Source organism: Schistocerca nitens, chromosome 4, assembly GCF_023898315.1.
Source record: "Schistocerca nitens isolate TAMUIC-IGC-003100 chromosome 4, iqSchNite1.1, whole genome shotgun sequence".
Lineage (NCBI taxonomy): Eukaryota > Metazoa > Arthropoda > Insecta > Orthoptera > Acrididae > Schistocerca > Schistocerca nitens.
The window spans coordinates 368727302-368746036 of record NC_064617.1 but is presented as its reverse complement, the minus strand read 5'-3'; the positions used below and the strand labels follow the sequence as shown (position 1 = coordinate 368746036).

The 18735-nt window shown below is 44.1% G+C and overlaps 1 protein-coding gene across 1 annotated transcript in view; it reads right to left on the bottom strand.

Moving 5' to 3' along the window:
• Positions 1–670: 670 nt before the first annotated feature.
• The window catches only part of LOC126252316 (myb-related transcription factor, partner of profilin-like), a 90003-nt gene continuing 71938 nt past the window's right edge, over positions 671–18735 (bottom strand). Inside the window, exon 3 of the mRNA XM_049953201.1 lies at positions 671–932. Within this exon, the coding sequence (XP_049809158.1) occupies positions 671–932 (262 nt within the window). The remainder of the gene's footprint in view (positions 933–18735) is intronic.

Sequence of the window (18735 nt, the reverse complement as noted above, 5' to 3'; positions counted from 1 at the left end):
TGTGTGTGTGTGTGTGTGTGTGTGTGTGTGTGTGTGTATGTACATTACACATAATTAACGCGTCTGTTCCTCCCCCATAGGGCCTGGATCACATTCCGATACTACCTGCGCAACATGCCAGTCATGCACGGTAGTCGTAATGTCAGGTGTTGTAAAAATTTTCAGTCTCTCCTGCATCCCTATAGAAAAGACTGATGACAAAGCGAGTTAATATTGCACTGTCTCAACGTGATGTCAAGTCTCCAGCTCACTGGGAAGTTAGTTTAAAAACACCCAAAATTTGTACCAAATTGACAGGCATGCACAATAGACAGACAAGAAACTGACCTGATAAAAGCGCGTTAAAATAGAGAAGTATTTGTAATTATATTTCATAAGAGAGATGGAGGAATGTACTCTTTTGACATTTGGCATTTAGTGGGTATCTGCTGCAGAACCTTAATTATCTCATCGCCTACTGTGTCATTCACGAAAGATATCTCAGGAGGATGTAGGCTTTCTTCCTTCAGCGTAGCCAGCAGTCGGAAGGACACCAGTCTCTACTCTCTCCTATCGGACGAAAAAATGTTGGGAGATGGCAGTGAAAGGGAACTCATCTCGGCGATGCTGAATGCCGATTCCCGATGGACGAGGCCAGTAAATGCGAGCACGGCGGCGACTGGAGGTGTAATTATGACGTCGGCGCTGGCGGAGGACAACAGACGAGGAGGCAGTCGGAGGCGGCGGCGGTGGCTTGATTAGTGGAGGCGCTGCGCAGCTGGCGCGGCCGGCAGCCAGCAGCCGTGTCCGTCACGGCGCATTTCCGTCGCGGCGGAGGCGGAGGAGGCGGAGGAGGAGGAGGCTGCAGATGGCCCCTGGGCGTGGCCGGGGCGGCGGAGGGAAGAGCAGGGACCACACAGGGCGACGCCCGCGCCCACAAGCCCACATTGTTCCTGCCGCCACGGCGCCCGCCGGATGCCGACGGCGTGAAAGGCTTACCTGCCCCACAACGGGCGCTACGGAGTGACGGGTCGCTTGTACGACCAGCGTGGGTTTCTTTGTGAACAGAGGTGACATGTGGCGGACAGAGAGACGTGGAAGTTGTCCGTAACGAATACTGGTACAAATGAGAGCCAGGGAGCCAGGATGCACCCTCTTGGCCCTGAATATCTGAGTAGCTAAATAACTCTTCTACACGTTGCACATCAAAAGGAGGGACCGTATAGGGAGTTCCCCTCACTTCGTTACATTGGCTACAATGCTCTTTAGCCCACACCAGCAACAATACTCTTCATCTTGAGAGTTGGTTCTTAAACGGCAACTTCCACATTTAATTTTCTGTTCTACAATTAAGAATTAAAATAGGATTTAATGTACCGTACCATTATACTCTGTTATATGCTGACGACAAGATAATTAAAAAGGGGGGAAAGAAAATACTCTACCAAGAGCAGTATATACAGTGATCCCAAAACGCAATATACCAGGGTTATCCAGAAAGTAAGTTCCGATCGGTCGCTAAATGGAAACCACTGGGAAAATCCGGTGAAGCTTTGCACAGTTGTGGTGGGCAGTGTCTCTAGTAGCCCGTCGATCGTGTCGCGTCGCCATTTTCAGTTTTGAGTGAACAGTGAGCACGTAAAGATGCCTAGGGAATAGCGTCTACCGCGAAATATGAGAGCCTGGTTAAAGATTTCGCCTGTGTCGTGCAGCCCACATAACACAACTGTCGAGCAGTTCCTTCTTCAAGCCAATTCTCGGCTCACACTGCAGGGGCAATGAAGACGCTCCTGCAGCGTTTCCGAGGAGAAGTGTTTGATCACCCACAATACAGCCCGTAATTGGCTCCCCCTGAGTCTCATCTCTGCTCACAAGAACCGCTGGCTATGAAGACAAAATTTTTCTACAGACAACGAGCTGCAGACCAGTGCAGATAACTGGCCGAAAGCACAGGCGGGTGCTATCTATGACGAGGATATTGGAAAGTTGATACAACACTACGACAAAAGACGAAGTTGGAGCGGCAACTATATACAGAAAAAGGTGGAAGGTGTACCTAACTGTTACAAACAAAACTTTTCTGGTTTTCACTGTGGTTTCCATTTCGCGAACGATGGGAACTTACTTTCTGGACAACCTTCGTATTACAACTTAACTATGTCTGCAAATAGGAGAAAGATCATTGCTTTCAAAGGAAAGAAGCTTGTCATATCGAAGATAATAATAAATGTAAATATTTTACAAGTATCCCACTTAAATTATATAGCATGTGATATGAGTTTTAACTATGACAAAGACCTTGAGAAGAAACTTAATATCAAACTATATGCGGAACAATTGGAAGAACTTTAGGAAGGAAATCAAGAAAAGAAACAAAAATGAAATTCTGTACAGTCATGGCTATACCTATTCTTGATGGTTCCGAATCGTGGACAGTAATGAAAAAGGAAAAATTACGTATACAAGCCACAGAGATGAATTCCATGAGATACGTAAGAGGCTGTATTAAAATGGATAAAATAAGGAATGAAACAATAAGGTAAGGTTCAAAAATTTCTTCAGTTAAAGACAAGATAGAGGAGAATAGAATGAAAAGGAAGGTGTATGTTGACAACATGACAGAAAAGAAATGCCAATAAAGATACTGATGTATCGTTCGACAGGAAAGAGAGAATTAGGTAGACTTCGTAAGAGGTGGATAGATGGATGGATGACTCAGACCGGAACAGCTGATTACAACACCTAACCCTTGGAAGAAGAAGAAGAAGAAGAAGAAGAAGAAGAAGAGAAAGAAGATGATGATCTATAATTCATTCATTTTCGCGTAGTGCTTACTTCAGTGGTACTGTAAAGACGCAGTTATGCACCTGGTATCCACTATAAAAGATTCAGTTATCTTTGGAGTTACTCTCTGAGCCTTTGTAGTGGAACGCGAAATTGAAGCGTCACCCATCCACCCGTGTCAGTCCAGTTTGCAGGTGAATATAAGTTTAATTTTGTTTTTTGTTGATGTATTTTTGTAATATTTGTAATGGTTGTGAATTGTCTAAAGTTTTGTATTTAATTTTTATGTTTCATTTACGGAGAGGGCGGCGCAATGAACGTAGACAGCATCTTCGCTGCCGGGACCAGAGAGAAAATTGCTGGCCACTATACGTCGCGGGTCGACAGCCAAAGAGCAACAGAAGATCCTGAAACCGAGTTGTTGCGTCGTGCTTCCAAAAATTGAAAATTAAGAATTTGTAATGTTTCTACAACAATGACGTCATAGAAAGTTTAATCATGTTGTAAATGTTCAGTTCTATCTTGTCAAGGCTCAGGTTCACGTCTATATGTAGGAAGATAATAAACTAGTGGATGCTACTAAAGTTTAAATACGTGTTCCGAGAATTTATTTATGAAGAATTATGTTACGTAATTTATTTGACAAGATTATTAATTTTTGACAGCGTTCATCGCGAGTTTGAATCTCGAAAGTTTATTCAAGGTGGTTCTAATATCTATTAAAGCACATAACCTGCATTAATATAATTTCTGTGGAGAAACAAACGACATTTAAACTGAAAAAGTTTACGCAAACCAATTGGACTGAGTGACGTAATTCTGCGCATACGACTCAAATGATGTTGTTTTAATTACAGTTTCGTTCAAGAACCATTTAGAGACAATTTAAAAAGAACTTAAATAATTTTGAAGTGTGTTGTAACTGACGTAGGTGACGAAGTCTGCACATGGTCATATGTCAAAAGAAAACCATTTATACAAAACTTACGTCGTTACACTACAGCTTCCAAGAAATCACGTTTGAGTTTCAGGTGTGCTGACCAACCAGGTCACGGCCCACTTGCTGGGAATTTTGGGTCATGAGTCTGAATAGGCACTCTCAAGTTCCGTGTAGTTGAAGGAGGACATGCTTGCTATTGAATGCCGTGAGTTGTCGAATGGTGGACAGTGAAGTCAGATGTAGCTGGGTTCTGTGCAGCAAGTGCGCACTTCCTGTGCAACATCATCATTTGTTCACGTCGTACATATCATTCATGCTTAACTATCTCTTTATTCGCAACGTGAAATTTTCATGCGCTGGACTCCTGTTGACATGTCATGCGTTGAACAGGTTTTGAGACTCGGTGCAGAATCTGATTCCTATTAATTTACCCGAATGGTAATGCAGTCAATTTAATGAAACACTCTATCAGTCAAGCTTTGCGGGTGCTTCCCGATACGTATGGATCATAGTTTCTTTGCTGACACCTTCCTCACAACAGATTTCAAACCAAATTGCGTAGTTTCGGATTATCGTCTCAGTTGTGGGACTGGACTTACATGTTGAAAGGGTACAGTACCGCCCGACATTGAAAATAGGTACAACTTACTTCATTATTTTTGTCAGAACAACACTTTTTTTTGTAAAATAACTCAATTTCAATTAATACAGCGAAGCCGGATACCAGTGTGGGGAAGAATGACAATTTATTTATTTAATTGATCACATGTGCACTCCTACAAAATAAATCCCTACATCCAGTTTGGTGAGATCTGTGAAATGAATGAATGTATGGTCGTCTGCTAACCACAGATAGTGAATGGGAATATATGATCATCTTTGAGTCGATCCTTTGGCCACCTTTGGTGGGACCAAAGAGATGAAATTTACCAGAGCTTTGAGCGCCTGAAATGTGGCTGACCAATACGATAGCCAGGTGCTTCCCCCACCTCGACAGAGATGGGAGATGACCTAGAGAACGGCCATATTTCAGCACTCTGCCGCTGGATCTTGTGCTGTTAAGACCTGTTTTAGTTGTGCTCCGTGATGACGAAAGAGTGGAGACATGGTATGCATGTGGAATATTAAAGAGTAGTTTGAAATAATAATTTCTCTATCTCAGGAACTGTTGTGTGGGATTGTAGTAATCTTCGGAGGTGATCAACGGTCACAATGAAACCACGTGTAGCTATAAGTTGAAATACTTCCGTGTGCTTAAGTAAAGCTGAACTACTAGCGTGTGTACAATAAGTTGAAATATTTAAGAAATAGCGTGTGTATCATAAGCTGAAATATTTAAGAAATGGCGTGTGCAGGACTTGAAATTAGAGACGAGTACTTCCACGTGGTGAGTACTGTGTGAGTCTCAATCTGTGTATGAGACAAAGGATAAAGAGAAGTACTCGTCCATGGTATCAGTTGAGGACTCGCGTGTGTGATGATTATGTTCTTAATGTTAAACTGCGTGTTATGATTCCGTGTGACGCTAGATTTAAACTCTGAGAGAGAATCAAGGTGAGTCGGCCGTCTATCCAGCAACGCCACTTGGCTTGCATTGCACAGGAAGACGTGCATATATCTCCAGAATTCACAGTAGGAAAGTAGAATTACAAAGTGGGGCAGTGTCGTGTGAAACTGGGATGAATATTAATTGAAGTTGGGAAAGTTGAAAGTGATAATGTTGTAACCAATCTCTGTGTAGTATTTCTTATTGCAGTGTGATGTATGTCATGTAATTTGGGTATGTGTGGTTTGCATGGGAGAGTAGCAAGGTAGTTTCAAAAGATTTGTGGGTTATGCTTGTTTCTTCTGTATCGCTCGATCTGGAGGAAAGTTTCGTGATGATGATTGTGAGAGTCGAAGCGTGAGATATAATAAAAGATCCACCATCCTATCCAGAAAATGCAATGTAGAGTTAAATAATTACGAGACCATAATATAGAGATTCACCATTGTAAAGCCATGCCCACTGGGCGGAATTTCTCATGTGTTATTGTTGTAGGTTATAGAATTTGTGTGTTTAGGTTAGAGAATTTATCGGAATAAATAAGATAGTGAAAAGAAATAGATTGTTGGACTTTTCCTTCGAATTGTATGTTGTCATGATGTCCCGAATTTATAATGTGTGCGCCATTCATATTCAGTACGGTGGCCACGTGTTGACAAAAGCCGTTAAATAAAAGACAAAAAGAAAATGTGGTATTGCCAGTGCGTAGTGTACAGTCAGATTTCTGTAAATAACTGATAGTCAGATGCGTGTTTCCGTTGCGTATTAATCATACAGGAGGATAATTTGTAACTAAATTGTGAGTACGAGAGTTCATGTTACTCGATAAATTAAGAATGAATCCACTCGCTTGGCAGACCACTCATCTTGCAGGCCTGACTGCTTGATGCCACAGTATGAGCAAGGCATGTGGGTGCCTCTCAATGTCTGATCGTAACGGTCAGATTTCGGAGCAGTAGACGGACGGTCACAGAGTAAAACACAAATAATATCTGCCATTCTCCAAAGAAGTTATATAAGAAATCTGCTATTCCCAATTTGTATACATGATTTAGGAGACAATTTGAGCAGCGCTCTTAAATTGTATGCAATTTAACGTCTATCAAAATAGTCAGATTTGCAAAAAGATTTAGACGAGATATCTGTGTGGTCTAAAACCTCACAATTGACTCTACATAACGAAATCTGTGAGGTTTATGAATGTGAGTAGTAAAAGAAATACGTTAAATTTCGGTTATGTGATAAATGATATAAGCCTAAAGGCTCTCAATAATTATGAACAACTTAAATTGGAACAGTCATATACATAATGCTGTGGGGAAGGTGAACCAAAGACTGCGTTTTCTCGGCAGAACACTTGGAAGATGCAGCAGGTCTACTAAAGAGGCTGCCTAAACTACTCTAGTCTGCTCTCTTCTGGAGTATTGTTAAACGGTATGGGATCCTTACCAGATACGATTGACGGAGGACATCGGAAAAGGTCAAAGCAGGGCAGCTTGTTTTGTGTTATCATAAAATATGGGAGAGGATGTCACGGATATGATCGCGTGTTGGGGTGGCAATAACTGAAATAAAGATATTTTTCGTTCCGGAGAGAAATTGTTCAGGAAATTTCAGTCACCATCTTTCTCCTCCGAATATGAAAATATTTTGTTGACGGCCATCTACATAGGGAAAAATGATCATCGCAATAAAATGAGAGAAGACTTCGCATGGAAAGAATTTAAGTGTTCGTTCTTCCCGCGCGCTGTTCGGGAGCGCAACGGTAAGAAAAAATCTCTCAAAGTCGTTTGATGAACCCCCTGCCAGATACTTATGTGTATAGTCGTATATGTAGTTATCAAATGGTTCAAATGGCTAAGCACTATGGGACTTAACATCTGAGGTCATCAGTCCCCTAGAACAACTACTTAAACCTAACTAACCTAAGGACATCACACACATCCATGCCCGAGGCAGGATTCGAACCTGCGACCGTAGCGGTTGCGCGGTTCCTGACTGAAGCGCCTACAACCGCTCGGCCACGAAGGCCGGCAATGTAGTTATCGGTTGATTTTGTTACGTTTCGGACTCTATGTGCCATTGTGTTATTATGATCTACTTGCTTTTACAAGTCAGTTATATGTATTAACATTCAAACATTCTTTACAAGCATCGTCCGTGCCATACATTTTCCTGCTTAGTTTAGGACGACTAGCACTCAGTAGCTTGGTACATGAAGTGCTGGCCACTGAATTCATCTTTTTGCTTAAACGTGTATGTTAATAAGAAGCCTGCAATCAAGAGTGTGGGACTTCTACCAGATTGAAGTAACTAGGAATACTGAATGTGTACAAAGAAGGCCAATGCAAAGCGTGACGCTTGTCTGCAGGAAAGCATCACCGGAAACCGAAAAACCTGAAATGATAACGCTTAATAATGAAGGCAGCAAAATTTCACAGCGGCTCGTGGAATATACTATAATCTCCTACGTAGCACTTACGGATCCCGTCGACAAGATTAAACTAAGTGCAATGCGCAAAGCCACGATTAAGGAGTTATTCTTCCCGCGCTCCATATGGTTGTGGAAAGGGAAGATGTGGTACAATGGGAGGGGTCGTCTTCCATACCGTTCATAATCGTTTGCACAGTATGTAGTCTATGTAGATGTTGGTGGAAAATCCATTTTAATAATCCACTACTGTCCAAAATGTGCAGGTGACAGAGAAAACAGTCAGAGAATTGGAAACGATATTGTGGGATGGTAATTCGCAGAATAGAGGCGAAGAACCGCAAGCAGCACGGCAGGTGGACGAGCTGAATGCGCCATTGGGTCTGGCGGGTCGCTGCGGGCAGAGTACTGTGTGTGTGTGTGTGTGTGTGTGTGTGTGTGTGTGTGCGCGCGCCTCGCCGAGCTGTCGGCTCGCGACATTAGCGAAGCGCGCGTCGTGTTGGACAGCCGGCCGCGGTCTCGCAATTAACATCGGCGAGCCGGGGGACTGGTGCTGCGGTGGCGCGGCGTACCGTACGGTACGTCTGGATTAGCGACCGGCGTAGTGGCAAGAGGTGGGGCGGGGGGGGGGGGGGGGTGACACGTGCAGTGCGGCCGCACACCACGTGACTAAGCTCCGCCTCCGTCGTTATTCCGTGGCCTTATACGTTGCGGCAACTACTGCACCTCGTCCCGCAAGGCAAATGCAGAACACAACGCCATGTCCAACCGATTACCTATGTCTTAATGTGACCGCCATCTTCAAATTAGTGCCTTTGGGAACGAATGTACCGATCCCAGCGTATCTGCCGCGTTTGAAATACGTCCTGGAAGCCTCCATTTGTTTCGGTGTTTAGTACCCTATGCACCTTAGTACCCTTGGTATCATCCAGATAAGAGAAACAAGTCTTGTGTTTACGGAATAGATAGACGACTCCATACGTATGTGTGACGTGTTCACACAAACTCTGATCAGTTTGATGATGATGTATAAATCGAAACCCGTAATTAAAAACAACAGTCACCATACAAACTGTGACTGTCACATATTTTATACCATTCACTGTAGCACCGATACAACCTTAAAATTACGCAAAAATGAGCGCTTGCGTCTTCTTTGACTTCACATCTCTTAATATGGTTGCCACACGAACGATAACAAAATCGGGTTAAGTGATTTTTTTAACCTTTCATTTTCTTCGAAGTTGCTTGATTACATACTTGTACAGAAACATAAAAACTGCGATTAAATGTAACAACACAATAGACGTTAGAAGGTGCTCATTTAGGAAAGAAATTGGAGTAGCTATGATATGAACCCAGGACTTCCTGCATGCGAAAAACTGAAAACACTATATTTTTTGTAACTTTAAATATGTCTGTTCAATTGCAGTGATTGCAACATACTGATCGTAAAATGAAAAAAAAAAAAAAATCTTAGACGCGTTTGTTTACTGTTGTGGGTGTTTTCGGTCAGTAAATCATAGACAAATGTGAAGGAACGTGGAAAGCAATACCAAATCGTATCTGTCAATGGTGAGCAAGGCCTTTATTCAGCACTTGACGGATGATATTCAGAATCACTTCGATGCTCACGTCGCTCCTGCCTAAAATTTCTCCGATTACGGTGAACAGACCGAAAGTCACAACAGTTAATTAATTTCGATTGTTTTTCACGATCACTTTTGCTTTCAAGCGTCTTTCATTCTGCAGAACAAATAAGTTATTTGTCACTGATTTTGTATCATGTCCAACGCTGCACTTTTCTTGGTTCCTCTTTTGTGTGCGCCGGGAAGTTCGTGTTTTCTAAGCGTGAAATGTACAGTATTTGCTGTTAGCCAATTTATTAGCTTGCGACACATGCACGAAGCAGCAACACCCTATCTTATTTAGCTGTCAAAGATTTTCTCTGGCAGAACGCATTATAATAAACAGACACTTCACCAGGTGTAGAAGTATGAAACCCTAATTTCCCTACAGATGGTGCTAGCCGTCAGTGTAGGGCCCGTGAGAACGCGTCTGCAGCGTCATCTGCTTCCTCTAACGGCTGACGTGGAATGTCAACACACTGTCACCCCAAGTTCCATACATGGGTATCTGTTTCAAATCCGTAAACGTATCAGGTTTTGTGCCTACGAGAAACGATTTGCGGACAACATTGGTTTTCTGTTATCATTTGAAGAAAACTGCTGCAGAATCGCATCGAATACTTGTCGAAGCTTTCTCTGAACACGGTCTTGGGAAAACACAGTGTTTCGAGTGGTTCAAAAAAATTCAAAAGTGGTGATTTGGACGTGAGAAACGATGCGCGCGGGAAACCACCGAAAACCTGGTGAAACCGTTAACACTGATCGCTACCAACAGCAAAAGATCGATTTAAAACGAGGATTACGTGAAAAACGACCGGAGTATGGAAAAAGGCAACACAAAGTCACATTGCTCCAGGACAACGCCCCATCACACACAGAAAAACGGGTCAGGGACACGATCGAGCAGTTCAGTTCGGAAATAGTAGGGCATGCGGCTCATTTTCCAGACTTGGCAGCGTCCGATTATCATCTATTTGTACCACTGAGACACGCTATCGCTGAACAACGCTTCAATTCGTATGAAAATGTACGAAAGTGGCTCGCTGATTGGTTCGCTTCAGAAGAAGAACTGTTATTTTGGAGTGCACATTCATAGCCTGCCGGAGACATGGAAGAAATTTATAAACAGCAATGGAGATCATTTTGAATGACCAGCCAGGATAGCCGAGAGCGCTAACGCGCTGCTTCCTGGACTCGGGTAGGCGGCCGGCCCCAGATAGAATCCGCCCGACGGATTAACTACGATGGGCGGTGTGCCGGTCAGCCTGGATTTGTTTTTTAGGCGGTTTTCCACATCCCGCTAGGTAAATACTGGGCTGGTCCCCACGTTCCGCCTTAGTTACACGCGTCGCAGACATTTGAAACACTTTCGCACTATTTCATGGTTTACACTGGATGCAGACAGCTGGGGTACACTGATTCCATCCCAGGGGGTATGGGGTGGCTGCAGGAAGGGCTTCCGGCCACCCCTCAAACTAACCTTGCCAAATCCGTTGTAACCACGCCGACCCTGCGATCGCTGCGGGACTATGGCGTAAGCGTAAGGAAAAAAAGGAGATTATTTTGAATGAAATATTGTTTATCAGTTTCAAACAAGTCATGTAATTATTGCAACCAAATTCCGGCTACATACTTGTACATCTGGTATGCAGGTAGTATTCCACTACCAGCATATACGCGAATTCCAGGAAAGTCACATGTCACATCATCAAGAACTGCTGATAAAATGCACTGTTTCGATCAGCCGATCGTCTTCAGGTACGACAAAATTATTTATATCAACAGTATGGGAAGCTTCTTAGTTTAGCATTCTTACCATTGTCAGTAGTTTCAGTGACACAAGGTGCCTCTTATTTTATGTGACGCCACAGTAACAACACATCCATACAGGATGATATAAGTAATTTTATGACACCTGATGATGATGGTCGATTGATCCAACCTAGCAGTTAATAAAGATTTATTGAAACTCTTGAGGACTTTGTCCAAAAAAGAACATACAAATTTCGCATTTTCGTAGAATATGTGGATAGAAAATTGAAAAGACGAGGATATTTATTTTGTGGTTCACTCGTGGGTCTGTGGTTCCTACAACCGTCGCAGAAGACCTTCTTCCATAAAGGCCACCGCGGAGAGCGCGACGACGGGCGGTTATTGGCGCGCAGGCCAGCACGTCGGACTGCGCGCCGGATGCCGGCGCGCGACTCTCGGTTCGTCCGTTTTTTCTAGCGCAGCGCGTGGGAAGCCGTCTGGGATGCCGAGCGAGGGCGGGGTGTGGCGCGGAGCTGCGCTAATAGGCGTCGGATTCCATTCCGGCTGCGTGCCGCGCCGCGCCGTGCCAGCACCTGAATAGCACACATCGCCAGTCGCCGCGCGTCGGCAGCCGGCTGCGACGCCCGGACCTCGCGGCAGCTGCGACAGCGCGGTGCTGGGCGTTTGTGGGGTGGGGAGGGGAGCGCGCGGTAGCAGCGCCGTAGTCGACCCATATCCTCTATTCTCCTACTATTCTACACTACTGGCCATTAAAATTGCAACACCAAGAAGAAATGCAGATGATAAACGGGTATTCATTGGACACATATATTATACTAGAAGTGACATGTGATTACATTTTCACACAATTTGGGTCGATAGATCATGAGAAATTAGTACCCAGAACAACCACCTCTGGCCGTAATAACGGCCTTGACACGCCTGGGCATTGAGTCAAACAGAAATTCGATGGCGTGTACAGGTACAGCTGCCCATGCAGCTTCAACGCGATACCACAGTTCATCAAGAGTAGTGACTGGCGTATTGTGACGAGCCAGTTGCTCGGCCACCATTATCCAGACGTTTTCAATTGGTGAGAGATGTGCTGGCCAGGGCAGTGGTCGAACTTTTTCTGTATCCAGAAAGGCCCGTACAGGACTGCCAACATGCAATCGTGCATTATCCTGCTGAAATGTATGATTTTGCAGGTATCGAATGAAGGGTAGAGCCACGGGTCGTAACACATCTGAAATGTAACGTCCAATGTTCAAAGTGCCGTCAATGCGAACGAGAGGTGACCGAGACGTTTAGCCAATGGCACCACATACCATCACGCCGGGTGATACGTCAGTATGGCGATGACGAATACATGCTTCCAATGTGCGTTAACCGCGATGTCGCCAAACGCGGATGCGACAATCATGATGCTGTAAACAGCACCTGGATTAATCCGAAAAAATGACTTTTTGCGATTCGTGCACCCAGGTTCGTCGTTGAGTACACCATCGCAGGCGCTCCTGTCTGTGATGCAGCGTCAAGGGTAACCGCAGCCATGGTCTCCGAGCCGATAGTCCATGCTGCTGCAAACGTCGTCGAACTGTTCGTGCAGATGGTTGCTGTCTTGCAAACGCCCCCATCTCTTGACTCAGGGATCGAGACGTGGCTGCACGATCCGTTACTGCCACGCGGATAAGATGCCTGTCATCTCGACTGCTAGTGATACGAGGCCGTTGGGATCCAGCACGGCATTACGTCTTACCCTCCTGAATCCACCGATTCCATGTTCTGCTAACAGTCATTGGATCTCGACTAACGCGAGCAACAATGTCGCGATACGATAAACCGCAATCGCGATAGGCAACAATCCGACCTTTATCAAAGTCGGAAACGTGATGGTACGCATTTCTCCTCCTTACACGAGGTATCACAACAACGTTTCACCAGGTAACGCTGGTCAACAGCTGTTTGTGTATGAGAAATCGGAAGGAAACTTTCATCATGTCAACACGTTGTAGGTGTCGCCACCGGCGCCAACCTTGAGTGAATGCTCTTTGCATATCACAGCGTCTTCTTCCTGTCGGTTAAATTTCGCGTCTGTAGCACGTCATCTTCGTGGTGTACTAAATTTAATGGCCAGTAGTGTAGACATACAGGATGTTCCATTTATCTTCAGCACCACAATAAGTAAAGGTATCAACTAAATGTTGTAAGTTTCCAGGGTAATATTAACAAGCATGATTGTCCTCCTCGTAGCTTTGTCCGTTACGAATATACGAATAGTAGTTCTTTTTTTAACAGCATCCTTTATATTTTTCATTAGGTTTTTCACTTTTGTCTTCTCATGACCGTTTCGAAAACGTAGCCACGACAGTATTAATAACATTTCACGAAATGGAAATGCCAGACTTAAATTTTTTACCAGATTATTATTAGTAAATTCTGTAACGCCTACACGCAGGCGACGTAATACTGTAGATACAGGCGTGAAAATAAATGAAACCTGGATCCTCGTACTGTGACACAGTCTCATGAGGGTCTTCACGTTTCCCTTTCTTTTTGGAGTGGAATCTCGTAGAGACAAAACCTAGTCAGACACAACGTAAATGTTTTTTAAGCAATAGAGATTTTGGTCGGTTACAAAAATATTCTGCTCAGATTATCTTGTAACAAACATCACCAGAAAAGTTTGTTACGTTGCGAAAACTCGGTCTGAGGACAAAAAATCATCACACTCCCAGACCAAATCTTACCATAAGCAGTCACTCCAAAAGCTTTCCATGGCCTCTGATAAGGCCCAAATCCGAGGAAGTTGACAAAAAAAAAAAAAAAAAAAGTGTGTGAAACCTTACCGGACTTAACTGCTAAGGGCATCAGTCCCTCAGCTTACACACTACTTAACCTAAATTATCCTAAGGACAAACAAACACACCCATGCCGGAGGGAGGACTCGAAACTCCGCCGGGACCAGCCGCACAGTCCATGACTGCAGCGCCTCAGACCGCTCGGCTAATCCCGCCCAGCAGCTGACAACATCCGCTCTTGTTATTATTGCGCAGTGATGATTGTTGATGGGCAGTAATCGGAGTATTTGACACCATGAACCTAAATACTACGTTCGCTAAATGTCACATACATGGGAAGTCGTTCTGTGATATGGAGAACAATATGGTACTAATCTGAGAGTGTTAAAGATCTTCTGGAAAATACTTCAGTTTGGCAGGTGTGTGAAATACATCTTGCAAGCTAATGACTTTTAGGAGGCTAAAAATGTTAGTTGATGATTAGCTAATAAGTCGAAAATGGGTTAGAATTATACAAACAGTTGTGGGAGAAAGAGCAGTAAATTTGAAGCTCAACTTTAAGTACTCATTTGGACCTAAAAATTACTTTTGAATGTTGAGAAAAGGTCGTCTTATGCCTCATGTAACAGCGAAAAACGTCTAATAGTGTGAGACGGATTTCGATAGCGGCAAGATCTTGTTATTTACAGAGCAGTTTATAGTTCCCATTACGAGATATTGCTATTTGTATTGGTTCAGATACCACGACATAAACTATGGCTTCAGGAGGGCCATATTCAAGTCCGCAGCTCGTCGTCTCACGGTCGCGTTCTCGCTTCCCGAGCAACGGGTCCCGGGTTCGTTTCCCGGTGGGGTCAGGGTTTTTCACCAGCCACTAGATGACTCGGCGTTTGTGTTGTGATCATCATTCATGCGTGGCGAGATTGGACTCAGTAAAGGTTGGGAGTTTGTACGGGCGCTGACAACCGCGCAGTTGAACGCCCCACAAACCAAACATCATCATCATCATTCATATTCAACGTCATGCACTATCAAGCAGTGACGAGCTCATCTTTCACCATGGACACAGAAGCAGTGCCGCATTTTCTTTTCAAATAGGTACCATTTCTGTGTACAGCATCACGATGAACGTATCCATGTATGGAGAAAATGAGGAGAACGGAAGTTATCAGATCGTATCAAAAATGGCTCTGAGCACTATGGGACTCAACTGCTGAGGTCATTAGTCCCCTAGAACTTAGAACTAGTTAAACCTAACTAACCTAAGGACATCACAAACATCCATGCCCGAGGCAGGATTCGAACCTGCGACCGTAGCGGTCTTGCGGTTCCAGACTGCAGCGCCTTTAACCGCACGGCCACTTCGGCCGGCTCAGATCGTATCAATCATCGCTGTAAGAGTCCAACATCTCGAGTGATGGTAGACAGTGCTGTTGGACGCACAACACTGTAACCTCTGGTTGGCCATGCCCTTGATTTGGACAGCACATCGTAAGTGTTTAGAGCGGTAACCGAGTCCTATCTTCGAAGTCCGCACGACATTTTCTTTCAACAAGACAGTGCTATAACGGAAGTTCCCTCTGTCCTGACCTACCTTGATACAGAGAGCATTGGCGTAATTCCCTGATCATCGCGTTCTACAGATCACTCACTCAGTGAAGACAGCTTCTCGAGGACTGGCGAGACACAGGCCTGTTGCCAGTCCCTAACTACTACGAGTGGCGAACTCTAGTATAAAGCTGAAGATACAAGGAACGATGTAGGCGTATCAACTGTTATCCATGCTCTGTTTGATTCATTTCCCAGTGGGATTAGAGCTATTGTTGTGGCCAGAGATGTACTGAATGTTGCAACCTGTATATCCTGCAAATTTAATAACATGCAGGACTATTAGTAAGCACATCCCGGGTTTAAAAGACTACTGTATAAAAATTTCACACATACAGCAAACAGATATAGACCAGTGATTAGCGTGTCTTTCCACGTTTTTAATTAATATTACAGATGCTCAAGAAGGGCACTCTTTGTGACACTGCAAACGTCAATATGTGCGTGAAATTCATTGAAATTACTGACACGAATTGTCTTGTGCGGTACTGCCGCAAGCGCTTTGGTAAAACGTTGGTTCGGTTCCTATCTGCAGGTGCGAACTAATACGATGCGACAATACGAAACAGTCGATTTGCCTGCATTGGGGCTGCCCAACATTTTGGCATACCTGAGGCGCATTGGAAGAAGACTAGTGTTTTCAGGCCATACATAATGGATCATTGAGAGAATAACATCATGTGGCAGGAGATTGAAATTGAAAATATTCGATTTATCATAACTTAACATAAGCAGTATTTCATGGATTTCCTTCTTTTATTTTTGCACCAGTCATATGATAGATGCTCACTTCTTGGGCCGCACTGATAACTGCTTCGGGCGGCATGCGGCTCGCCGGCCGCTGGGTGTACATCCCCAGTCTACATCTTCTGACACATCTTCCCCGTACTCCTCTATGTCACAAATTAAACTTAGGAAGATGCTCTATCTACTGGTAAGTGTCCTTCATCTGTATTCCTAGTAGTTCTTGCACAGTTGCCGTCTGAAATCGCGGAGGTAGTTATGAATGAGTCACTGATTTTTAACTAATGATGACGATAGCGGAGACATCTATTGAAAGCTCGAGGATTTTGTGCGAAACGATGTGGCTTGTGAAAGCTAGAAGACTTTACTGAAGTATGCCAGTGCGATAGACTTCGAGGAGACATGCTCATGAATAGCCCCAAATTCTTTCCACCATGATGTATACGTACAGTTTTGTTACTTGCTTTTCCCTCTCTGGTCTTGCAGTTTTAATGGCCAGCATCAGGTATTGGACTTCATCTGTTTTTCTAAAATATTCTGAGGAACGGAAGTGGACGCGTTTATAACTCATCTACAGTATGGTTGTATTTAAACATTCGCTACTTGAAAGGGCCCAAATAATAAACGTGTGATCCTACGACAACAGAATTTTGTGGAAAATTTGTAAGCACACGTGGAAGAGAAATAACGAATAAACCATTGGAAGAAACACATTTCTATTTTCATCTGAGACAGTAACATTTGTTAATTACGTACCAATTTTACGATCCAGGTTACAGACGTTGTTCAGCGTGACGACCGATAGCATCTAAGACAGCCAGGAACTTTGTACGGACACAATTTTACATTTGTTCGCAACGCTTCTGGAACGAGGGATCATGGAAAGTTTAGTTGTCGTGAAACAGCACGTGCATCGCTAGACGATCAAACATTGCGTCCAACATTCTCAGTCATGGCAACAGTAATTTATTCAACAATTTGTTGCGCAATTGGCCGTCGGCCTCCCCCCAGGAAAATTTCCGCTTCCGAATCATGTTCTTCAACCTTTAATACGTAGATACTAAAAATGGCTCTGAGATCTATGGGACTCAACTGCTGTGGTCATAAGTCCCCTAGAACTTAGAACTACTTAAACCTAACTAACCTAAGGACATCACACACATCCATGCCCGAGGCAGGATTCGAACCTGCGACCGTAGCGGTCGTGCAGTTCCAGACTGAAGCGCCTTTAACCGCGCGGCCGCTCCGGCCGGCACGTAGATACTCGCAAGCAGTAATAGCGCTATTACTGTTGTGAATAACGATAACAGCTCTCAGCACTCAATAATCATTCAGATTATCGTAAAATTATCATAAGAATTATAGCAATTAAAAAGTCAACAATGATGAGGTGTTTCCAAAAGCCGCATAGCTGTATGAAGGTGCTTTATTTGCAACTACCGATTTCACATAACTATAGGCGCATCTTCACGTTTATAAAGGTTATAGTTCCATTAGGTAGATGGATAATTACAGTGTTCCAGGTATCGAGAAGCTGTGCACGTTAAGAGTCAAACCACATTGGTGGGTTAAAATGGCTCTGAGCACCATGGGACTTAACATCTGAGGTCATCAGTCCCCTTAAACCTAACTAACCTAAGGACATCAGACACATCCATGCCCGAGGCAGGAATCGAACCTGCGACCGTAGCGGTCGCGCAGTTCCACACTGAAACGCCTACAACCGCTCGGCCACACCGGCCGGCCCGCATTGGAGGGGTGTCATAATATAATTTATTACCCCCAAAAGATTCTTGTCAGAATCACACGGGATTTTAAGTTTTACTTATACCGGTCTTATACAACTGGTGTCTGCTGGATCTTGTAATACATTCTACGGGGTTTATCCGGCCTGGCTAATTCAGCTGTCATCCTTTGCACATTTTGACCTCTTTTGGGTGTACTCAATTGTCGGCCACGGTGGCCGAGAGGTTCTAGGAGCTCCAATCCGGAACCGAGCGACTGCTACGGTCGCAGGTTCGAATCCTTCCTCGGATGTGTGTGATGTCCTTAGGTTAGTTAGGTTTAAATAGTTCTAAGTTCTAGAGGACTGCTGACCTCAGTTGTTAAGTCCCATAGTGCTCAGAGCCATTTGAACCATGTTTGCACTCAATTTTATTATGACAACACACCATCGTGGTTTGATCTTTAACGTTTGTAACTTTCCAAAAATTGGGACTCCGAACTTGTCCATTTTCGTTGTATAAATATAAACCTTACAAACCGAGGATGCATTTTACCGGCGTGAAACCGGTAGCTGCGAATAAATCATCTTCATACAGCTGCACCGGCTTCTGTGGCCGTGCGGTTCTAGGCGCTTCAGTCTGGAACCACGTGACGGCTACGGTCGCAGGTTCGAATCCTGCCTCGGGCATGGATGTGTGTGATGTCCTTAGGTTAGTTATGTTTAAGTAGTTCTAAGTTCTAGGGGACTGATGACCACAGATGTTAAGTCCCATAGTGCACAGAGCCATTTGAACCAT